The 25527-nt window shown below is 47.7% G+C and overlaps 1 protein-coding gene across 7 annotated transcripts in view; it reads right to left on the bottom strand.

Annotated features, from left to right (window-relative positions):
- The window catches only part of LOC110536484 (PDZ domain-containing protein 2), a 291837-nt gene that overhangs the window by 37399 nt on the left and 228911 nt on the right, over positions 1 to 25527 (bottom strand). For all 7 annotated transcript variants that reach the window (XR_016484730.1, XM_036936523.2, XM_090191265.1 and 4 more), the window contains 3 exons: positions 23803 to 23920; positions 19707 to 19839; positions 11272 to 11359 (listed from right to left, as the gene is read on the bottom strand). Coding sequence is in view for 6 of the 7 variants with exons in the window: in XM_036936523.2 (XP_036792418.2) it covers positions 11272 to 11359; positions 19707 to 19839; positions 23803 to 23920 (339 nt within the window). In the remaining variant the exon portion in view is untranslated. The remainder of the gene's footprint in view (positions 1 to 11271; positions 11360 to 19706; positions 19840 to 23802; positions 23921 to 25527) is intronic.

The raw sequence follows: 25527 nt of genomic DNA on the forward strand, positions 1-25527 counted from the left end.
ACAGTTCCAGGCACAGTTTTAAAATAGGCTGTCTAAATACAGTTCCAGGAACAGTTTTAAAATAGGCTGTCTAGATACAGTTCCAGGAACAGTTTTAAAATAGGCTGTCTAGATACAGTTCCAGGCACAGTTTTAAAATAGGCTGTCTAGATACAGTTCCAGGCACAGTTTTAAAATAGGCTGTCTAGATACAGTTCCAGGCACAGTTTTAAAATAGGCTGTCTAGATACAGTTCCAGGAACAGTTTTAAAATAGGCTGTCTAAATACAGTTCCAGGCACAGTTTTAAAATAGGCTGTCTAGATACAGTTCCAGGCACAGTTTTAAAATAGGCTGTCTAGATACAGTTCCAGGCACAGTTTTAAAATAGGCTGTCTAGATACAGTTCCAGGCACAGTTTTAAAATAGACTGTCTAGATACAGTTCCAGGAACAGTTTTAAAATAGGCTGTCTAAATACAGTTCCAGGAACAGTTTTAAAATAGGTTATGTCTAGATACAGTTCCAGGCACCATAATTGCTCCTGGTGGGCGTATAATACAGACTAATGGAGGGTTTTACGCACATCCAAACTGTTCACAGGGGATGGTTAAAGATCCAGTATACAGAGAAAGAGGGAGTGTCCACTGTTATACTGATCTCAAATGTTATGTTTTATAAACATCATGGAACCATCTATCAGGTCATATTAGGACTCCCCCAGAAATAGCAGACGAGGAATCGTATCGGGTTCGAGCCATGTAGCCTGCGTTCTCCCCATCAACCCATCTAACAGGTCATATTAGGACTCCTCCAGAAATAGCAGACGAGGAATCGTATCGGGTTCGAGCCATGTAGCCTGCGTTCTCCCCATCAACCCATCTATCAGGTCATATTAGGACTCCTCCAGAAATAGCAGACGAGGAATCGTATCGTGTTTGAGCCATGCAGCCTGCGTTCTCCCCATCAACCCCATTGGACGGTGAATCTTTCTAATAAGTTCAGTTTTTTTTTTATATCAAACAAACGAAAAACAATCAATCAATCTGTTTGTTAAACTAACAACAATATTTCTAAAAAGGATTGGGCCAGAAACTGTGTACACATAGGGTTACATGCCATTAGGAATAACATTCACACATCACAAATTACTCGACTTCTGTCCATTGTGTCGCTGCCTATGTACGAGGAAGATTCTCCAGATTCTCTGCAGGTGATATGGCATTATAGGATTAAGTAGTTTGGAGGAGCCTGTCTTTGGTAATCGGAAAAGGGGCGCTATTTGAAAATGGGGATGGATAGCCTACTTGAAAAAGTGAAATGCAGGTACAGTTGAAGTCAGAAGTTTACATACACCTTAGCCAAATACATTTAAACTCAGTTTTTTCCCTGTTTTAGATCAGTTAGGATCACCATTTATTTTAAGAATGTGAAATGTCAGAATAATAGTAGAGAGAATTATTTATTTCAGCTTTTGTTTCTTTCATCACATTCCCAGTGGGTCAGAACTTTACATACACTCAATTAGTATTTGGTAGCATTGCCTACAAATTGTTTAACTTGGATCAAACGTTTCGGGTAGCCTTCCACAAGCTTCCCAAAATAATTTTGGTGAATTTTGGCCCATTCCTCCTGACAGAGCTGGTGTAACTCACAAGGTCCTTTGCTGTTGTTCTGGGATTGATTTGATTTGATTTGGAAATTACTCCCAAGGATGAACCAGACTTGTGGAGGTCTACAATTGTTTTTCTGAGGTCTTGGCTGATTTCTTTTGATTTTCCCATGATGTCAAGCAAAGAGGCACTGAGTTTCAAGGTAGGCCTTGAAATACATCCACAGGTACACCTCCAATTTACTCAAATGATGTCAATTAGCCTATCAGAAGCTTCTAAAGCCATGACATCATTTTCTGTAATTTTCCAAGCTGTTTAAAGGCACAGTCAACTTAGTCTATGTAAACTTCTGACCCACTGGAATTGTGATACAGTGAATTATAAGTTAAATAATCTGTCTGTAAACAATTGTTTGAAAAATTACTTTAAAAAGTAGATAAAAGTAGATGTCCTAACCGACTTGCCAAAACTATAGTTTGTTAACAAGAAACTTGTGGAGTGGTTGAAAAACGAGTTAATGACTCCAACCTAAATGTATGTAAACTTCCGACTTCAACTGTATGTGAATTGTGAATAATGAAAAGGCATGAGGGCAAAGCTCTCTCAGTAGACCATTTAATGGTGCCCAAACTATCTGAACTGACTATATCTTGTACTGACACGTCGCAAACTCACTAGACTATATATACACACTATATACACACTCACTAGACTATATATACACACTATATACACACTCACTACACAATATATACTCACTATATACACACTCACTAGACTATATATACACACTATATACACACTCACTAGACTATATATACACACTATATACACACTCACTACACTATATATACACACTATATACACACTCACTACACTATATATACACACTATATACACACTCACTACACTATATACACACTATATACACACTCACTACACTATATATACACACTATATACACACTCACTAGACTATATATACACACTATATACACACTCACTACACTATATACACACTCACTACACTATATATACACTCACTAGACTATATATACACACTATATACACACTCACTACACTATACATACACACTCACTACACTATATATATATATATATACACACTATATACACACTCACTAGACTATATACACACTATATACATACTCACTACACTATATATATATATATATACACACTATATACACACTCACTACACTATATATGCACACTATATACACACTCACTAGACTATATATACACACTATATACACACTCACTACACTATAAGCCCCATATACTACCCACTATTGCGGCCTGTACGCTCTCGTTGGCTGGCCCTCGCTTCAAACTCGTCGCCAAACCCACTGGCTCCATGTCATCTACCATGTCATCTACTATGTTACCCTGCTAGGTAAAGTCCCCCCTTATCTCAGCTCGCTGGTCACCATAGCATCTCCCACCTGTAGCACACGCTCCAGCAGGTATATCTCTCTAGTCACCCCCAAAACCAATTTTTCTTTGGCCGCCTCTCTTTCCAGTTCTCTGCTGCCAATGACTGGAACGAACTACAAAAATCTCTGAAACTGGAAACACTTATCTCCCTCACTAGCTTTAAGCACCAACTGTCAGAGCAGATTACTGCACCTGTACATAGCCCACCTATAATTTAGCCCAAACAACTACCTCTTTCCCTACTGTATTTAATTGATTTATTTATTTTGCTCCTTTGCACCCCATTATTATTATTTCTACTTTGCACATTCTTCCATTGCAAATCTACCATTCCAGTGTTTTACTTGCTATATTGTATTTACTTTGCCACCATGGCCTTTTTGCCTTTACCTCCCTTATCTCACCTCATTTGCTCACATCGTATATAGACTTGTTTATACTGTATTATTGACTGTATGTTTGTTTTACTCCATGTGTAACTCTGTGTCGTTGTATGTGTCGAACTGCTTTGCTTTATCTTGGCCAGGTCGCAGTTGTAAATGAGAACTTGTTCTCAACTAGCCTACCTGGTTAAATAAAGGTGTTCTCAACTAGCCTACCTGGTTAAATAAAGGTGTTCTCAACTAGCCTACCTGGTTAAATAAAGGTGTTCTCAACTAGCCTACCTGGTTAAATAAAGGTGTTCTCAACTAACCTACCTGGTTAAATAAAGGTGTTCTCAACTAACCTACCTGGTTAAATAAAGGTGTTCTCAACTAACCTACCTGGTTAAATAAAGGTGAAATAAAAAAATATATACACACTATATACACACTCACTAGACTATATATACACACGTATACTCAAATCAAATCAAATCAAATCAAATTTTATTTGTCACATACACATGGTTAGCAGATGTTAATGCGAGTGTAGCGAAATGCTTGTGCTTCTAGTTCCGACAATGCAGTAATAACCAACAAGTAATCTAACTAACAATTCCAAAACTACTGTCTTGTACACAGTATAAGGGGATAAAGAATATGTACATTAGGATATATGAATGAGTGATGGTACAGAGCAGCATAGGCAAGATACAGTAGATGGTATCGAGTACAGTATGTACAAATGAGATGAGTATGTAAACAAAGTGGCATAGTTTAAAGTGGCTAGTGATACATGTATTACATAAGGATACAGTCGATGATATAGAGTACAGTATATACGTATGCATATGAGATGAATAATGTAGGGTAAGTAACATTATATAAGGTAGCATTGTTTAAAGTGGCTAGTGATATATTTACATCATTTCCCATCAATTCCCATTTTTAAAGTGGCTGGAGTTGAGTCAGTGTCAGTGTGTTGGCAGCAGCCACTCAATGTTAGTGGTGGCTGTTTAACAGTCTGATGGCCTTGAGATAGAAGCTGTTTTTCAGTCTCTCGGTCCCAGCTTTGATGCACCTGTACTGACCTCGCCTTCTGGATGATAGCGGGGTGAACAGGCAGTGGCTCGGGTGGTTCATGTCCTTGATGATCTTTATGGCCTTCCTGTGACATCGGGTGGTGTAGGTGTCCTGGAGGGCAGGTAGTTTGCCCCCGGTGATGCGTTGTGCAGACCTCACCACCCTCTGGAGAGCCTTACGGTTGAGGGCGGAGCAGTTGCCGTACCAGGCGGTGATACAGCCCGCCAGGATGCTCTCGATTGTGCATCTGTAGAAGTTTGTGAGTGCTTTTGGTGACAAGCCAAATTTCTTCAGCCTCCTGAGGTTGAAGAGGCGCTGCTGCGCCTTCTTCACAATGCTGTCTGTGTGAGTGGACCAATTCAGTTTGTCTGTGATGTGTATGCCGAGGAACTTAAAACTTGCTACCCTCTCCACTACTGTTCCATCGATGTGGATAGGGGGGTGTTCCCTCTGCTGTTTCCTGAAGTCCACAATCATCTCCTTAGTTTTGTTGACGTTGAGTGTGAGGTTATTTTCCTGACACCACACTCCGAGGGCCCTCACCTCCTCCCTGTAGGCCGTCTCGTCGTTGTTGGTAATCAAGCCTACCACTGTTGTGTCGTCCGCAAACTTGATGATTGAGTTGGAGGCGTGCGTGGCCACGCAGTCGTGGGTGAACAGGGAGTACAGGAGAGGGCTCGGAACGCACCCTTGTGGGGCCCCAGTGTTGAGGATCAGCGGGGAGGAGATGTTGTTGCCTACCCTCACCACCTGGGGGCGTCCCGTCAGGAAGTCCAGTACCCAGTTGCACAGGGCGGGGTCGAGACCCAGGGTCTCGAGCTTGATGACGAGCTTGGAGGGTACTATGGTGTTGACTGCCGAGCTGTAGTCAATGAACAGCATTCTCACATAGGTATTCCTCTTGTCCAGATGGGTTAGGGCGGTGTGCAGTGTGGTTGAGATTGCATCGTCTGTGGACCTATTTGGGCGGTAAGCAAATTGGAGTGGGTCTAGGGTGTCAGGTAGGGTGGAGGTGATATGGTCCTTGACTAGTCTCTCAAAGCACTTCATGATGACGGAAGTGAGTGCTACGGGGCGGTAGTCGTTTAGCTCAGTTACCTTAGCTTGCTTGGGAACAGGAACAATGGTGGCCCTCTTGAAGCACGTGGGAACAGCAGACTGGTATAGGGATTGATTGAATATGTCCGTAAACACACCGGCCAGCTGGTTTGCGCATGCTCTGAGGGCGCGGCTGGGGATGCCGTCTGGGCCTGCAGCCTTGCGAGGGTTAACACGTTTAAATGTCTTACTCACCTCGGCTGCAGTGAAGGAGAGACCGCATGTTTTCGTTGCAGGCCGTGTCAGTGGCACTGTATTGTCCTCAAAGCGGGCAAAAAAGTTATTTAGTCTGCCTGGAAGCAGGACATCCTGGTCCGTGACTGGGCTGGATTTCTTCCTGTAGTCCGTGATTGACTGTAGACCCTGCCACATGCCTCTTGTGTCTGAGCCGTTGAATTGAGATTCTACTTTGTCTCTGTACTGACGCTTAGCTTGTTTGATAGCCTTGCGGAGGGAATAGCTGCACTGTTTGTATTCGGTCATGTTACCAGACACCTTGCCCTGATTAAAAGCAGTGGTTCGCGCTTTCAGTTTCACGCAAATGCTGCCATCAATCCACGGTTTCTGGTTAGGGAATGTTTTAATCGTTGCTATGGGAACGACATCTTCAACGCAAGTTCTAATGAACTCACACACCGAATCAGCGTATTCGTCAATGTTGTTGTCTGACGCAATACGAAACATGTCCCAGTCCACGTGGTGGAAGCAGTCTTGGAGTGTGGAGTCAGCTTGGTCGGACCAGCGTTGGACAGACCGTTGGACAGACCTCAGCGTGGGAGCCTCTTGTTTTAGTTTCTGTCTGTAGGCAGGGATCAACAAAATGGAGTCGTGGTCAGCTTTTCCGAAAGGGGGGCGGGGGGGGGGCAGGGCCTTATATGCGTCGCGGAAGTTAGAGTAACAATGATCCAAGGTCTTTCCACCCCTGGTTGCGCAATCGATATGCTGATAAAATTTAGGGAGTCTTGTTTTCAGATTAGCCTTGTTAAAATCCCCAGCTACAATGAATGCAGCCTCCGGATGAATGGTTTCCAGTTTGCAAAGAGTTAAATAAAGTTCGTTCAGAGCCATCGATGTGTCTACTATATATACACTCATTAGACTGTATATACTATATATACACTCATTAGACTGTATATACTATATATACACTCATTAGACTGTATATACTATATATACACTCATTAGACTGTATATACTATATATACACTCATTAGACTGTATATACTATATATACACTCATTAGACTGTATATACTATATACACACCAAAACATTTCTGCAGCATTGAAGGTCCCCAAGAACACAGTGGCCATCATTCTATTTTTTTGTTTCTTTAAAAAACATTTTTTTACCCCTTTTTCTCCCCAATTTCCTGGTATCCAGTTGTTTTAGTAGCTACTATCTTGTTTCATCGCTACAACTCCCGTACGGGCTCGGGAGAGACGAAGGTTGAAAGTCATGCGTCCCCCGAAACACAACCCAACCAAGCCGCACTGCTTCTTAAACACAGCGCGCATCCAACCCGGAAGCCAGCCGCACCAATGTGTCGGAGGAAACACTGTGCACCTGGCAACCTTGGTTAGCGCGCACTGCGCCCGGCCCGCCACAGGAGTCGCTGGTGCGCGATGAGACAAGGATATCCCTACCGGCCAAACCCTCCCTAACCCGGACGACGCTAGGCCAGTTGTGCGTCGCCCCACGGACCTCCCGGTCGCGGCCAGTTACGACAGAGCCTGGGCGCGAACCCAGACTCTCTGGTGGCACAGCTTGCGCTGCAGTACAGCGCGTGGCCATCATTCTTAAATGAAAGAAGATTGGAACCACCAAGACTCTTCCTGGAGCTGGCCGCCTGGCCAAACTGAGCAATCGTGGGAGAAGGGCCTGAACAAGAACCCGATGGTCACTCTGACAGAGCTCCAGAATTCCTCTGTGGAGATGGGAGAACCTTCCAGAAGGACAACCATCTTTGCAGCACTTCACCAATCAGGCCTTTATGGTAGAGTGGCCAGACGGGAGCCACTCCTCAGTAAAAGGCACATGATAGCCCACTTGGAGTTTGCCAAAAGGCACCTAAAGACTCACAGACCATGAGAAGCAAGATTCTCTGGTCTGATAAAACCAAGATAGAACTCTACAGCCTGAATGCCAAGCGTCACATCTGGAGGAAACCTGGCACCATCCCTATGGTGAAGCATCATGCTGTGGGGATGTTTTTCAGCGGCAGGGACTGGGAAACTAGTCAGGATCGATACACAGGTGAACGTAACGGAGCAAAGTACAGAGAGATCCTTGATGAAAACCTGCTCCAGAGTGCTCAGAACCTCAGACTGGGGCGAAGGTTCACCTTCCAACAGGACAACGACCCTAAGCACACAGCCAAGACAACACAGGAGTGGTTTCATATCTACCTCAAATACCTTATTATTATCTATCCTGATGCCTAGTCACTTTACCCTGCCTTCATGTATATATCTACCTCAAACACCTTATTATCTATCCTGATGCCTAGTCACTTTACCCTGCCTTCATGTACATATCTACCTCAAATACCTTATTATTATCTATCCTGATGTCTAGTCACTTTACCCTGCCTTCATGTATATATCTAACTCTAATAACTTATCTATCCTGATGTCTAGTCACTTTACCCTGCCTTCATGTACATATCTACCTCAAATACCTTATTATTATCTATCCTGATGTCTAGTCACTTTACCCTGCCTTCATGTATATATCTACCTCAAATAACTTATCTATCCTGATGTCTAGTCACTTTACCCTGCCTTCATGTACATATCTACCTCAAATACTCTTATTATTATCTATCCTGATGTCTAGTCACTTTACCCTGCCTTCATGTACATATCTACCTGAAATACCTCATTATTATCTATCCTGATGCCTAGTCACTTTACCCTGCCTTCATGTACATATCTACCTCAAATACTCTTATTATTATCTATCCTGATGTCTAGTCACTTTACCCTGCCTTCATGTACATATCTACCTGAAATACCTCATTATTATCTATCCTGATGCCTAGTCACTTTACCCTGCCTTCATGTACATATCTACCTCAAATACCTCATTATTATCTATCCTGATGCCTAGTCACTTTACCCTGCCTTCATGTACATATCTACCTCAAATACATTATTATTATTATCTATCCTGATGTCTAGTCACTTTACCCTGCCTTCATGTACATATCTACCTCAAATACCTCATTATTATCTATCCTGATGCCTAGTCACTTTACCCTGCCTTCATGTACATATCTACCTCAAATACATTATTATTATCTATCCTGATGCCTAGTCACTTTACCCTGCCTTCATGTACATATCTACCTCAAATACCTCATTATTATCTATCCTGATGTCTAGTCACTTTACCCTGCCTTCATGTACATATCTACCTCAAATACCTAATTATTATCTATCCTGATGTCTAGTCACTTTACCCTGCCTTCATCTACATATCTACCTCAAATACTCTTATTATTATCTATCCTGATGCCGAGTCACTTTACCCTGCCTTCATGTACATATCTACCTCAAACACTCTTATTATTATCTATCCTGATGCCGAGTCACTTTACCCTGCCTTCATGTACATATCTACCTCAAATACCTCATTATTATCTATCCTGATGCCTAGTCACTTTACCCTGCCTTCATCTACATATCTACCTCAAATACTCTTATTATTATCTATCCTGATGCCGAGTAACTTTACCCTGCCTTCATGTACATATCTACCTCAAATACCTCATTATTATCTATCCTGATGCCTAGTCACTTTACCCTGCCTTCATCTACATATCTACCTCAAATACTCTTATTATTATCTATCCTGATGCCTAGTCACTTTACCCTGCCTTCATGTACATATCTACCTCAAATACCTCATTATTATCTATCCTGATGTCTAGTCACTTTACCCTGCCTTCATGTACATATCTACCTCAAATACTCTTATTATTATCTATCCTGATGTCTAGTCACTTTACCCTGCCTTCATGTACATATCTACCTCAAATACCTCATTATTATCTATCCTGATGTCTAGTCACTTTACCCTGCCTTCATCTACATATCTACCTCAAATACCTTATTATTATATATCCTGATGTCTACCGTAATTGCTGGACTATTAAGCGCACCTGAATATAAACCGCACCCACTGAATTATTAAAAAATATGTATTTTGTACATAAATAAGCCGCAGGTGCCTACATTGATCTGGTACTCCCTGTATATAGCTCCACATTGATCTGGTACTGGTACTCCCTATATATAGCTCTACATTGATCTGGTACTTCCTGTATATAGCTCCACATTGATCTGGTACTGGTACTTCCTGTATATAGCTTTACATTGATCTGATACTTCATGTATATAGCTCCACATTGATCTGGTACTTCCTGTATATAGCTCCACATTGATCTGGTACTTCCTGTATATAGCTCCACATTGATCTGGTACTTCCTGTATATAGCTCCACATTGATCTGGTACTTCCTGTATATAGCTCTACATTGATCTGGTACTTCCTGTATATAGCTCCACGCTGATCTGGCACAGGCATTTAATGTGTTCATTATGTTGTACTTAATTGTATTCCTCTTGTGCTAGTTACTATCTTACTTGTTATTATTATTTTCAAACTCTGCATCGTTGGGTAAGGTTCCTAAGCAATGATGTCACTGTAAAGTCCACACTAGTTGTATTGTGATGAATACAATTTGATTTGACTTTAAAACTTTATTGATAGGCTAATTGGCTAATGCATAAAATAACACACCTATGTGATGCTACAAAACCAGCTGTTATTATAGGGGAGAGTAAGCTATGCTTGGTTTTTGTTTTTTTGTCAAAATAAACGAAATGGGAGGGAAACCAATTTCTTTTATGTTTCTAAATAGAAGATTCACCGGCACAAAATTCCAGAGCGACAGTCTTTATCTTGGCCAGGTCACAGTTGTAAATGAGAACTTGTTCTCAACTGGCCTACCTGGTTAAATAAAGGTGTTCTCAACTGGCCTACCTGGTTAAATAAAGGTGGAAATAAATAAATAAAAACATGACGAAATGCTAAACTAACGTGTGTTTTAAGACTTGTGCCTCCTTAACACCAGCCGAATATAGAGCCCTGAGACTCTTAAAACAATTATTGACACTCTCTTCATCGATCGAGAGAGAGAGAGACAGACGTGAGAGAGAGGAGATAAAGAGAAGAAAGAGAGAGAGAGAGAGAGAGAGAGAGACAGAGAGAGAGAGAGAGGTGAGAGAGAGAGAGAGGGAGAGAGAGAGAAAGAGAGAGAGAGGACAGAGAGAGGGAGAGAGAGGGAGAGAGAGAGAGAGGAGAGAGAGAGAGAGAGAAAGAGGTGAGAGAGGAGAGGGATAGAGAGAGAGAGGTGAGAGAGAGAAGAAAGACAGAGAGAAAGAGAAGAGAGAGAGAGAAAGAGAGAAAGCGAGAAAGAGAGAGAGAGAGGTGAGAGAGAGAAGAAAGACAGAGAGAGAGAGGTGAGAGAGAGGAGAGAGAGAGAGAGAGAAAGAGAGAGAAAGAAAGAGGTGAGAGAGAGAAGAAAGACAGAGAGAGAGAGGTGAGAGAGAGGAGAGAGAGGAGAGAGAGAGAGAAGAAAGACAGAGAGAGAGGGTGCGGGGGGGAGAGAGACAGACCTAGAGTTTGAGAGGCGTGTCCGTCCTTACTCAGACTGTCTCTGTGTGAAGACCTAGTGATTACATCATCCATCTCCTGCTCTGAAACCTGGAGGAACAAAACAGAGAGGAACGTTCAGGAAACACTCATTGAACCACATTCACCACCGGACCCTAGTCTCACACTAGTGCTGATCAAGGATCCTGATTATGGACCAGACAGACCTGATCCTAGATCAGCACTACTCCTATGACACACTGTGTACCTTGTGCAACAGGTGTTTGGCACAATGTAACCACCAGATGTCAATGAAGTCAAGCCCAGGCCAGTCCAGTCAAGGCCAGTCCAGTCCAGGCCACGCCAGTTCAGTCCAATCAAGGCCAGGCCAGTCCAGTCAAGGCCAGTCCAGTCAAGGCCAGGCCAGTCAAGGCCAGTCCAGTCAAGGCCAGGCCAGTCCAGTCCAATCAAGACCAGGCCAGTCCAGTCAAGGCCAGTCCAGTCAAGGCCAGTCCAGTCAAGGCCAGTCCAGTCAAGGCCAGGCCAGTCAAGGCCAGTCCAGTCAAGGCCAGGCCAGTCCAGTCCAATCAAGGCCAGGCCAGTCCAGTCAAGGCCAGTCCAGTCAAGGCCAGGCCAGTCAAGGCCAGTCCAGTCAAGGCCAGTCCAGTCACGGCCAGTCCAGTCACGGCCAGTCCAGTCACGGCCAGTCCAGTCAAGGCCAGTCCAGTCAAGGCCAGGCCAGGCCAGTCAAGGCCAGTCCAGTCAAGGCCAGTCCAGTCAAGGCCAGTCCAGTCACGGCCAGTCCAGTCACGGCCAGTCCAGTCACGGCCAGTCCAGTCAAGGCCAGTCCAGTCAAGGCCAGTCCAGTCAGGGCCAGTCCAGTCAGGGCCAGGCCAGTCCAGTCAAGGCCAGGCCAGTCAAGGCCAGTCCAGTCAAGGCCAGGCCAGTCAAGGCCAGTCCAGTCACGGCCAGTCCAGTCACGGCCAGTCCAGTCAAGGCCAGTCCAGTCAAGGCCAGTCCAGTCAAGGCCAGTCCAGGCAAGTCAAGGCCAGTCCAGTCAAGGCCAGACCAACCAAGGCCAGGCCAGTCAAGTCCAGTCCAGTCCAGTCAAGGCCAGTCCAGTCAAGGCCAGTCCAGTCAAGGCCAGTCCAGTCACGGCCAGTCCAGTCACGGCCAGTCCAGTCACGGCCAGGCCAATCAAGGCCAGTCCAGTCAAGGCCAGTCCAGTCAAGGCCAGTCCAGTCCAGTCAAGGCCAGTCCAGTTAAGGCCAGTCCAACCAAGGCCAGGCCAGTCAAGGCCAGGCCAGTCAAGGCCAGGCCAGTCAAGGTCAGTCCAGTCAAGGCCAGTCCAGGCCAGTCCAGTCAAGGCCAGGCCAGTCAAGGCCAGTCCAGTCACGGCCAGTCCAGTCACGGCCAGTCCAGTCACGGCCAGTCCAGTCAAGGCCAGTCCAGTCAAGGCCAGTCCAGTCAAGGCCAGTCCAGTCAAGTCAAGGCCAGTCCAGTCAAGTCCAGTCCAACCAAGGCCAGGCCAGTCAAGTCCAGTCAAGGCCAGTCCAGTCAAGGCCAGTCCAGTCAAGGCCAGTCCAGTCACGGCCAGTCCAGTCACGGACAGGCCAGTCAAGGCCAGTCCAGTCAAGGCCAGTCCAGTCAAGGCCAGTCCAGTCCAGGCCAGTCCAGTCAAGGCCAGTCCAGTCAAGTCAAGTCAAGGCCAGTCAAGGCCAGGCCAGTCAAGGCCAGTCCAGTCCAGTCCAGTCAAGGCCAGTCCAGTCAAGGCCAGTCCAGTCAAGGCCAGTCCAGTCACGGCCAGTCCAGTCACGGCCAGTCCAGTCACGGCCAGACCAGTCACGGCCAGACCAGTCACGACCAGTCCAGTCACGGCCAGTCCAGTCAAGGCCAGTCCAGTCAAGGCCAGTCCAGTCAAGGCCAGTCAAGGCCAGTCCAGTCAAGGCCAGTCCAGTTAAGGCCAGTTCAGTCAAGGCCAGGCCAGTCCAGTCAAGGCCAGTCCAGTCAAGGCCAGTCCAACCAAGGCCAGTCCAGTCAAGTCAAGGCCAGTCCAGTCAAGTCCAGTCCAACCAAGGCCAGGCCAGTCAAGGCCAGTCAAGGCCAGTCCAGTCAAGGCCAGTCCAGTCAAGGCCAGTCCAGTCCAGGCCAGTCCAGTCCAGTCCAGTCAAGGCCAGTCCAGTCAAGGCCAGTCCAACCAAGGCCAGGCCAGTCAAGGCCAGGCCAGTCAAGGCCAGGCCAGTCAAGGTCAGTCCAGTCAAGGCCAGTCCAGGCCAGTCCAGTCAAGGCCAGGCCAGTCAAGGCCAGTCCAGTCAAGGCCAGTCCAGTCAAGGCCAGTCCAGTCAAGTCAAGGCCAGTCCAGTCAAGTCCAGTCCAACCAAGGCCAGGCCAGTCAAGTCCAGTCAAGGCCAGTCCAGTCAAGGCCAGTCCAGTCAAGGCCAGTCCAGTCACGGCCAGTCCAGTCACGGACAGGCCAGTCAAGGCCAGTCCAGTCAAGGCCAGTCCAGTCAAGGCCAGTCCAGTCCAGGCCAGTCCAGTCAAGGCCAGTCCAGTCAAGTCAAGTCAAGGCCAGTCCAGTCAAGGCCAGTCCAACCAAGGCCAGGCCAGTCAAGGCCAGGCCAGTCAAGGCCAGGCCAGTCAAGGCCAGTCCAGTCCAGTCCAGTCAAGGCCAGTCCAGTCAAGGCCAGTCCAGTCAAGGCCAGTCCAGTCACGGCCAGTCCAGTCACAGCCAGTCCAGTCACGGCCAGACCAGTCACGGCCAGACCAGTCACGACCAGTCCAGTCACGGCCAGTCCAGTCAAGGCCAGTCCAGTCAAGGCCAGTCCAGTCAAGGCCAGTCAAGGCCAGTCCAGTCAAGGCCAGTCCAGTTAAGGCCAGTTCAGTCAAGGCCAGGCCAGTCAAGGCCAGTCCAGGCAAGGCCAGTCCAGTCAAGGCCAGTCAAGGCCAGTCCAGTCAAGGCCAGTCCAGTCAAGGCCAGGCCAGTCAAGCCCAGTCCAGGCCAGTCCAGGCCAGTCCAGTCCAGGCCAGTCCAGTCCAGGCCAGTCCAGGCCAGTCCAGTCCAGGCCAGTCAAGGCCAGTCCAGTCCAGGCCAGTCCAGGCCAGTCCAGGCCAGTCCAGTCAAGGCCAGTCCAGTCAAGTCAAGGCCAGTCCAGTCAAGGCCAGTCCAACCAAGGCCAGGCCAGTCAAGGCCAGTCCAGTCAAGGCCAGTCCAGTCAAGGCCAGTCCAGTCAAGGCCAGTCCAGTCAAGGCCAGGCCAGTCACGGCCAGTCCAGTCACGGCCAGTCCAGTCAAGGCCAGTCCAGTCAAGGCCAGTCCAGGCCAGTCCAGTCCAGGCCAGTCCAGTCAAGGCCAGTCAAGCCAAGGCCAGTCCAGTCAAGCCCAGGCCAGGCGCTCTGGATCAGAACAGACAAGTTGACAGAAACAACAAGAGGACTAACAGAGGAATGTCAGCTGGCATCACCACAATATAATGTTCTGGATTATAAAAGGCTCAATCATTTAAATAGATAACCCAAAATGGATAGGTTTAAGAAGAGAAACTAAACTCTAACAACGGAACAACACTTCAATTTGTAATGTTAAGAAATAGAAAATGTAATTTTTGATGTAGCTTGGTAGGAGCATAACTAACTAGCTCTAGTAGCTAACAGAAACCCTGCTCAGTATTCACCGCCCAGCACCCAACTACAGTCCTTTTAAAAAGTAATGACATCCATAATCACTCTTATCTTTCAATGAAATACACCCGTTACATTTAACAAAAACAAACCACAATACTGGAGTAATTGCAGGGTTCTGACTCTGTAGCTAGAGAGCTCTTCGATACAGGTTGTAATCCCAAATTGCACCATATTCCATACATAGTGCACTACTTTTGATAAGGGCCCGTGTCAAAAGTAGTGCACTACATAGGGAATAGGGTGCCATTTGGGACATATTCCTGTGTTTTGCCTTCATTTGATTGGAGCACTAAAATGCTTTTGAGTCTTCCTTTGCTTTCCCAGGCAGGCCAGTGCTAGAGGAGTTAACAGCATCTGATCAGCCTGACAAACACTAACATGCTGGAGGAGTTAACAGCATCTGATCAGCCTGACAAACACTAACATGCTGGAGGAGTTAACAGCATCTGATCAGCCTGACAAACACTAACATGCTGGAGGAGTTAACAGCATCTGATCAGCCTGACAAACACTAACATGCTGGAGGAGTTAACAGCATCTGATCAGCCTGACAAACACTAACATGCTGGAGGAGTTAACAGCATCTGATCAGCCTGACAAACTAACATGCTGGAGGAGTTAACAGCATCTGATCAGCCTGACAAACACTAACATGCTGGAGGAGTTAACAGCATCTGATCAGCCTGACAAACACTAACATGCTGGAGGAGTTAACAGCATCTGATCAGCCTGACAAACACTAACATGCTAGAGCAGTCAACAGCATCTGATCAGCCTGACAAACACTAACATGCTGGAGGAGTCAACAGCATCTGATCAGCCTGACAAACACTAACATGCTGGAGGAGTTAACAGCATCTGATCAGCCTGACAAACACTAACATGCTGGATGAGTTGATGCTGCAGCTTGAAGAGAGCTTGGACTTGTTGATGACTGTGTTACTCTCTTTCTCCCTCTCTCTCCCTCTCCCCCCTTCTGTCTCTCTCTCTCACTCTCTCTCTTTCTCCCCCTCTGTCTCTCTCTCATTCTCTCTCTCCCCCTATCTCTCTCTTTCTCCCCCTCTGTCTCTCTGCCCCCCCTCCCTCTCTCTCTTTCTCCCCCTCTGTCCCTATCTCTCTTTCTCCCCCCCTCTCTCTCTCTCTTTCTCCCCCTCTGTCTCTCTGTCTCCCCTCTCTCTCTCTTTCTCCCCCTCTGTCTCTCTCTCACTCTCTCTCTCTCCCCCTCTCAATCTCTCTCTCTCTCTGTCTTTCTTTCTCTCTCTCTCCCCTCTCTCTCTCCCTCTGTCTCTCTCCCCCCTCTCAATCTCTCTCTCTCTCTCTCTCTCTGTCTTTCTTTCTTACTCTCTCTCTCCCCCTCTCTCTCCCCCTCTGTCTCTCTCTCACTCTCTCTCTCTCCCCCTCTCAATCTCTCTCTCTCTCTCTCTCTCTCTGTCTTTCTTTCTTACTCTCTCTCCCCCTCTCTCTCCCCCTCTCTCTCTTAGCAGAGGCCACTTCCTCTTCAGCTCACCATAAAAATGCTGCTCTCGCTCGGCTCCCGTCAGCTGATCTACTAGCAACCTATCAGGTTGCAGCTTGTTAGCCCCCCCCCCAACGCCCCTTCATGTCTGTCTGGTTCAACTGTGTGTCTGTTTCTTGACTCGAGGTAGAAGTTGCCACTAACCACAGACCTAGAATCAGATCTGCCCTTACCAATCGTTACCATACTGTATATGGGATAAAGGAGCATCTGACAGTGGACTAGTTTTTAGAGATCCTACGGGGGTTCATTGGGGATTTAAGGTAGGTCTCCACATGTCTGATGGATTAGACAACATGAACCAATAGTGTCAAACAACATGGTGTTGATGCCAGCCTAATGAAATCTGTCAAACCTTTGTTCAGAGATCAGAGACGCAACCCCCAGTCTGAAAACATGTAATACAATCTAGTAGCAGATCTAAGACAGGTCTCTGATTTCCGGAAGGGAGATTCACGAGGGTATCAGCTTGTACTGTGGGTTATTGTCAGTGGAGTGTTTAAGGTAAAGGGACCCTTTGTCTGCCTACAGCGAAACACATATGTCTCTCTGTGAGTAAAGTTCAGTACAGGTCATGTAACACGCTATGGTCAAAGTACCTGGTTGTCTAAACCAAGGACAGAGAGAACGCAGACTCGGTGGTTCGGTGTTGGTTAAGCGCTCAAAGTCTTCAGAAATATAACCCAGGTAAGACAATGAGCTGTTGCCTGACTGTTCCAACGGTTCATTGACACAAAGCTGTACAGATAGCAGGACAGGAATCTCTGCCTCTCTCTCTGCCATCCCTGTCTCTTTCCCTCTTTCTCACTCTCTATGTCCATATTTATTTCTCTATCCTCTCCCTCTGCCTGTCTCTCCCTCTTTCTCACTCTCTATGTCCATCTTTATCGCTCTATCCTCTCCCTCTTTCTCACTCTCTTTCCCTCTTTCTCACTCTCTATGTCGATCTTTATCTCTCTATCCTCTCCCTCTCCCTGTCTCTCCCTCTGTCTGCCTGTCTCTCCCTCTGCCTGTCTCCCCCTCTACCTGTCTCTCCCTCTACCTGTCTCTCCCTCTGCCTGTCTCTCCCTCTGCCTGTCTCTCCCTCTGCCTGTCTCTCCCTCTGCCTGTCTCTCCCTCTCCCTGTCTCTCCCTCTGTCTGCCTGTCTCTCCATCTGCCTGTCTCTCCCTCTTTCTCTGAGTGATTTATCTACACCAATACGTTACTCCCTGACCCTTCTAACCACCTGACCCATCCAACCCCCAGTTACACATAAAGGTTCCACCCTCTGTCACATTTAAAGTGGTAGCATATGGCTGTAGAAACCAGGAACCTACAGCCTCTAGCACCTCCCTGCTTCATTAACAGCAGAGATCACTTATGGTTACATTATGACGAGTCAGCACATTCTTCTGTCTAACTTCAGGAGCAGCTGAGAAGTAATGTATTCACCCACGGATAGAAGCTAGCTAGCTGTGTTGTCCGTCTTCGTTAGTTTTGTGTTCTGTGATTTAAATGGGCCAGGGTTTATCACCAGGATGGCTGGTCATTCAGCGGTTTAGCTTGGTGGGTCACTTCCTGATGACAGGGGCAGTTGGGAAGGTGTTGGACTACTGTAGGTTCTTCAGACTAGGTCTGGGACAACCGTTGAGTTTCATACTGTGTGCATTATGTATTTGCAGTAAATATGTAGAAGCGGGTGTGTGTGTGTGTGTGGGCTTGTTAGCACTGAGCAAAGTGGGTCACACACTCCCACAGCAAGGTCCTCACTGTTCCCCTCTCTCTCTCTCCCTCTCCCTCTCTCACACCCACCCACCCACCCACCCACCAAAGTGTTGGTTAACTGGGTGTAGGCAACACTAGGAGGAAGGTTTTGGTGGGTTGGAATGATTGACTTAGTGGGATAATTAGCACCAGGTCAGCAGGGGGTGTTGAATTGCAGGCCATTGCATATTGGTGGAGTTGAATTACTTTGGGGTGTGTGTGTGTGTACCTTGGGGTGTGTGTGTGTGTACCTTGGGGTGTGTGTGTGTACCTTGGGGTGTGTGTGTGTACCTTGGGGTGTGTGTGTGTGTACCTTGGGGTGTGTGTGTACCTTGGGGTGTGTGTGTGTACCTTGGGGTGTGTGTGTGTACCTTGGGGTGTGTGTGTGTGTACCTTGGGGTGTGTGTGTGTGTACCTTGGGGGGTGTGTGTGTGTACCTTGGGGTGTGTGTGTGTACCTTGGGGTGTGTGTGTGTACCTTGGGGTGTGTGTGTGTGTGTGTGTACCTTGGGGTGTGTGTGTGTGTACCTTGGGGTGTGTGTGTGTGTGTGTACCTTGGGGTGTGCGTGTGTGTGTGTACCTTGGGGTGTGCGTGTGTGTACCTTGCGGTGTGTGTGTGTGTACCTTGGGGTGTGTGTGTGTGTACCTTGGGGTGTGTGTGTGTGTACCTTGGGGTGTGTGTGTGTACCTTGAGGTGTGTGTGTGTGTACCTTGGGGTGTGTGTGTGTGTACCTTGGGGTGTGTGTGTGTGTGTACCTTGGAGTGTGTGTGTGTGTGTGTACCTTGGGGTGTGTGTGTGTACCTTGGGGTGTGTGTGTGTACCTTGGGGTGTGTGTGTGTGTACCTTGGGGTGTGTGTGTGTGTACCTTGGGGTGTGTGTGTGTGTACCTTGGGGTGTGTGTGTGTGTGTGTACCTTGGGGGGGATGTGTGTGTGTGTGTGTGTAACCTTGGGGTGTGTGTGTGTGTGTGTGTGTGTACCTTGCGGGGTGTGTGTGTGTGTACCTTGGGGGGGATGTGTGTGTGTGTGTGTGTGTACCTTGGTGTGTGTGTGTACCTTGGGGTGTGTGTGTGTACCTTGGGGTGTGTGTGTGTGTGTGTGTACCTTGGGGTGTGCGTGTGTGTACCTCGGGGTGTGCGTGTGTACCTTGGGGTGTGTGTGTGTGTGTACCTCGGGGTGTGCGTGTGTACCTTGGGGTGTGTGTGTGTGTGTACCTTGGGGGGGATGTGTGTGTGTGTGTGTGTGTGTGTGTACCTTGGGGAGGATGTGTGTGTGCCTTGGGGGATGTGTGTGTGTATGTGTGTGTACCTTGGGGGATGTGTGTGTGTGTGTGTACCTTGGGGGATGTGTGTGTGTGTGTGTGTGTATGTGTGTGTGTGTGTGTGTGTGTGTGTGTGTGTGTGTGTGTGTGTGTGTGTGTGTGTGTGTGTGTGTGTGTGTGTGTGTGTGTGTGTGTGTGTGTGTGTGTGTGTGTGTGTGTGTACCTTGGGGGATGTGTGTGTGTGTGTGTGTGTGTGTACCTTGGGGTTGGGGTGTCTGCTGATGATGAGGCTGACTGGTCCTGGTCCACACTCACTGAGAATAGCATAGGCCTCACTCAGGGCCACATGGCGTAGACTCACAGAGTCCACCTCCAAGACCTGGTCCCCTCGACTAGAGACACACACACACACACACACAGACACACACAGACACACACACACACACACACACACACAGACACACACACAGACACACACACACACACACACACACAATCTGTTAGTATTATGTCCAGTAAATAATCCTTATTGCCAAAGCCTGAAGAAAAGAAAGAGAGAGAGAGAGAGAGAGAGAGCAACTCAGCCATCTGCAGTGTACCAGCAACATTAGCCATCTGCAGTGTGCCAGCAACACCAGCCATCGACAGTGTACCAGTAACCCCAGCCATCTGCAGTGTGCCAGCAACAACAGCCATCAACAGTGTACCAGCAACATTAGCCATCTGCAGTGTGCCAGCAACACCAGCCATCTACAGTGTATCAGCAACTCTAGCCATCTGCAGTGTACCAGCAACACCAACCATACCAGCAACATCAGCCATCTGCAGTGTACCAGCAACACTAGCCACACCAGCAATATTTGTCATCTACAGTGTAACAGCAACCCCAGCCATCTGCAGAGTGCAACACCAGCCACCAACAGTGTACCAGCAACAATAGCAGTGTGCCAGCAACACCAGCCATTGACGGTGTACCAGCAACATTAGCCATCTGCATTGTGCCAGCAGCATTAGCCATCTGCAGTGTGCCAGCAACACCAGCCATCGACAGTGTACCAGCAACATTAGCCATCTGCAGTGTGCCAGCAACACCAGCCATCGACAGTGTACCAGCAACCCCAGCCATCTGCAGTGTGCCAGCAACACCACCCGTCGGCAGTGTACCAGCAACATTAGCCATCTGCAGTGTGCTAGCAACACCAGCCATCGACAGTGTACCAGCAACACTAGCCATCTGCAGTGTGCCAGCAACACCAGCCATCGGCAGTGTGCCAGCAACACTAGCCATCTGCAGTGTGCCAGCAACACCAGCCATTAACAGTGTACCAGCAACACCAGCCATCAACAGTGTACCAGCAACACTAGCCATCTGCAGTGTGCCAGCAACACCAGCCATCAACAGTGTACCAGCAACACCAGCCATCAACAGTGTACCAGCAACACCAGCCATCGACAGTGTACCAGCAACATTAGCCATCTGCAGTGTGCCAGCAACACCAGCCATCGACAGTGTACCAGCAACCCCAGCCATCAGCAGTGTGCCAGCAACACCAGCCATCAACAGTGTACCAGCAACACCAGCCATCGACAGTGTACCAGCAACATTAGCCATCTGCAGTGTGCCAACAACACCAGCCAACGACAGTGTACCAGCAACATTAGCCATCTGCAGATGGCGTACCGGTACAGAGTCAATGTGGAGACTATATACAGGGGGTACCGGTACAGAGTCAATGTGGAGGCTATATACAGGGGGTTCTAGTACAGAGTCAATATGGAGGCTATATACAGGGGGTACCGGTACAGAGTCAATGTGGAGGCTATATACAGGGGGTACCGGTACAGAGTCAATGTGGAGGCTATATACAGGGGGTACTGGTACAGAGTCAATGTGGAGGCTATATACAGGGGGGGTACCGGTACAGAGTCAATGTGGAGGCTATATACAGGGGGTACCGGAACAGAGTCAATGTGGAGGCTATATACAGGGGGTACCGGTACAGAGTCAATGTGGAGGCTATATACAGGGGGTTCTGGTACAGAGTCAATGTGGAGGCTATATACAGGGGGTACCGGTACAGAGTCAATGTGGAGGCTATATACAGGGGGTATCGGTACAGAGTCAATGTGGAGGCTATATACAGGGGGTACCGGTACAGAGTCAATGTGGAGTCTATATACAGGGGGTACCGATACAGAGTCAATGTGGAGACTATATACAGGGTGTACCAGTATAGAGTCAATGTGGAGGCTATATACAGGGGGTACCGGTACAGAGTCAATGTGGAGGCTTTATACAGGGGGTCAATGTGCGGGGGGCACCGGTGTTGAGGTAATATGTACATGTAGGTAGAGTTATTAAAGTGACTATGCATAGATAATAACACTGAGTAGCAGCAGTGTAGAAGAGGGGGGGGGGGGGGGGGCAATAGAAATAGTCTGGGTAGCCATTTGATTAGCTGTTCAGGAGTCTTATGACTTGGGGGTAGAAGCTGTTTAGAAGCCTCTTGGACCTAGACTTGGCGCTCCGGTACCGGTTGCCGTGCGGTAGCAGAGAGAACAGTCTGTGACTAGGATGGCTGGAGTATTTGACAATTTTTAGGGCCTTTCTCTGGCACCGCCTGGTATAGAGGCCTTGGATGGCAGGAAGCTTGGCCCCGGAGATGTGCTGGGCCATACGTACTACCCTCTGTAGTGTCTCGCGGTCGGAGGCCGAGCAGTTGCCATACTAGACAGTGATGCAATTAGTCAGGATGCTCATGATGGTGCAGCTATAAAACCTTTTGAGGACCCATGCCAAATCTTTTCAGTCTCCTGAGAGGGAATAGGTTTTGTCATGCCCTCTTCACGACTCTCTTGCTGTGCTTGGACCATGTTAGTTTGTTGGTGATGTGGACGCCAAGGAACTTGAAGCTCTCAACCTGCTCCACTACAGCCCCGTCGATGAGAATTGGGGTTTGCTTGGTCCTCCTTTTCCTGTAGTCCACAATCATCTCCTTTGTCTTGATCACGTTGAGGGAGAGGCTGTTGTCCTTGCACCACACGGCCAGGTCTCTGACCTCCTCCCTATAGGCTGTCTCATCGTTGTTGGTGATCAGACCTACCACTGTGTCATCAGCTAACTTAATGATGGTGTTGGAGTCATGCTTAGCCGTGCTGTCATGAGTGAACCGGGAATACAGGAGGGGGCTGAGCACACACCCGAGGGGCCCCTGTGTTGGACTGCGGAGAGCATGATCACACAGTCGTCCGGAACAGCTGATGCTCTCATGCATGTTTCAGTGTTTCTTGCCTAGAAGTGAGCATATAAGTTATTTAGCTCGTCTGGTAGGCTTGTGTCACTGCACAGCTCTCGGCCATGCTTCCCTTTGTAGTCTGTAATGGTTTGCAAGCCCTGCCACATCCGACAAGCGTCGGAGCCGGTGTAGTGCGATTCGATCTTAGTCCTGGATTGATGCTGTGTGCAGAGGTATGAGGCAGGGGTATGAGGTATTTGAGATAGATATATAGAAGAAGACAGGGTAAGGTGACTAGGCATCAGCATAAGTACCAACATAAGTGAAATTGCACATCGAAAGATTTTTCAGCTTGTCGGGTATTCAAACCAGCAACGTTTCGGTTACTGGCCCAACGCTCTAACCACTACCTGCCATCTTATTTATTTCCCCTGCCACCCCAGTAATTTACCCACTTTTTCATGTGGGAGAGGGCAGTGTGAAATGCAATGGAGAATGTGTCATCTGTGGATCTGTTGGGTCGTTATGCGAATTGGAATGGGTCCAGGGTTACTGGGATAATGGTGTTGGATGTGTTGTGAGGAGAGACAAGAGTATGAGATGATCCTAGATCAGTGACTAAGGGAGTGAGGTTGGGAGGAGAGACAAGAGTATGAGATGATCCTAGATCAGTGACTAAGGGAGTGAGGTTGGGAGGAGAGACAAGAGTATGAGCTGATCCTAGATCAGTGACTAAGGGAGTGAGGTTGGGAGGAGAGACAAGAGTATGAGCTGATCCTAGATCAGTGACTAAGGGAGTGAGGTTGGGAGGAGAGACAAGAGTATGAGATGATCCTAGATCTGTGACTAAGGGAGTGAGGTTGGGAGGAGAGACAAGAGTATGAGCTGATCCTAGATCAGTGACTAAGAGAGTGAGGTTGGGAGGAGAGACAAGAGTATGAGATGATCCAAGATCTGTGACTAAGATAGTGAGGTTGGGAGGAGAGACAGCGTATGAGATGATCCTAGATCTGTGACTAAGAGAATGAGGTTGGGAGGAGAGACAGCGTATGAGATGATCCTAGATCTGTGACTAAGGGAGTGAGGTTGGGAGGAGAGACTAATGGGGATGTGACATACCTGAGTCGTCCATCCATCTTGGCGACAGATCCGGGGGCCAGACTGTGGATGTAGATGGCTGGAGGACTGTTCTCTAGAGTTAGACAGCAGGTCCCTATACCCAGACCCACCCCTGGCTCTGACAGAGGAACACACACACACACACACACACGCAGGAAACAAAGACAACAAGGACACAGGGAGGATGAGCAAGATGCATTTCTAACGATTCTTAAAATGTCCCGTCTTCTAAGCTATCAGTCTTTCTCTTCTTCCTCCATAGTTACAGGTGATGAAATGGAGGCTGGATCAACTCCTATTTAAGTCATAGCCGAAAGCATGGAGAGGGCATAAGAAATGGAGGCTGGATCAACTCCTATTTAAGTCATAGCCGAAAGCATGGAGAGGGCATAAGAAATGGAGCCTGGATCAACTCCTATTTAAGTCATAGCCAAAAGCATGGAGAGGGCATATGAAATGGAGGCTGGATCAACTCCTATTTAAGTCATAGCCAAAAGCATGGAGAGGGAATATGAAATGGAGGCTATATCAACTCCTATTTAAGTCATAGCCAAAAGCATGGAGAGGGCACTATGAAATGGAGGCTGGATCAACTCCTATTTAAGTCATAGCCAAAAGCATGGAGAGGGCATAAGAAATGGAGGCTATATCAACTCCTATTTAAGTCATAGCCAAAAGCATGGAGAGGGCACTATGAAATGGAGGCTGGATCAACTCCTATTTAAGTCATAGCCAAAAGCATGGAGAGGGCATATGAACTGGAGGCCAACGATGAAGTAAACAACCCGACAGCACAGAGAACCTCTCTGTGAAAGGCAGACCACTCTCAACGAGAGACACGCTCATTAAAGGGGAAATCTGCGATTGGTACATCCATTTTTTTGGACAAAATCTAATCTTGTTTTTCTTCCATGTTTGTAAACAAACACTGTATAGCCTCAAAACATGATTAAAATTACAATTGTGATATCATGGATGGTCAGTCCTTGTATTCGTTGCTCTGTCTATGAATTTGAGAGTGGTAACATTTCTCCAGCCCCATCCCTTATTTGTTTACCAAAACTGTGGAGGGGTTTCTGGGGTTACTTTATTGCTGAACTGACAATAACACCTCCAGGTGTTTAGCAATCCTTAATTTCCCCCAAAATGACTCTGATGTATTCTAAGACTAACAGGTTTTGACCCTGGCAGGCCAGGTTTGGACCCTGGTAGGACAGGTGTGGACCCTGGTAGGACAGGTTTGGGCCCTGGTAGGACAGGTTTGGACCCTGGCAGGACAAGTTTGGTCCTGGTAGGACAGGTTTGAACCCTGGCAGGCCAGGTTTGGACCCTGGCAGGCCAGGTTTGGACCCTGGCAGGACAAGTTTGGCCCTGGTAGGACAGGTTTGAACCCTGGCAGGCCAGGTTTGAACCCTGGTAGGACAGGTGTAGTCCCTGGTAGGTCATGTGTAGACCCTGGTAGGACAAGTTTGTACCCTGGCAGGACAGGTTTGGACCCTGGCAGGCCAGGTTTGGACCCTGGTAGGACAGGTTTGGACCCTGGCAGGGCAGGTTAGAACCCTGGCAGGCCAGGTTTGGACCGTGGTAGGACAGGTTTGGACCCTGGCAGGCCAGGTTTGGACCCTGGCAGTTTGCAGGCCAGGTTTGGACCTTGGTAGTTTGCAGGCCAGGTTTGAACCCTGGTAGGACAGGTTTGGACCCTGGCAGGACACTCTCTTATTTATA

Source organism: Oncorhynchus mykiss, chromosome 11, assembly GCF_057628025.1.
Source record: "Oncorhynchus mykiss isolate SJ-2025 chromosome 11, ASM5762802v1, whole genome shotgun sequence".
Lineage (NCBI taxonomy): Eukaryota > Metazoa > Chordata > Actinopteri > Salmoniformes > Salmonidae > Oncorhynchus > Oncorhynchus mykiss.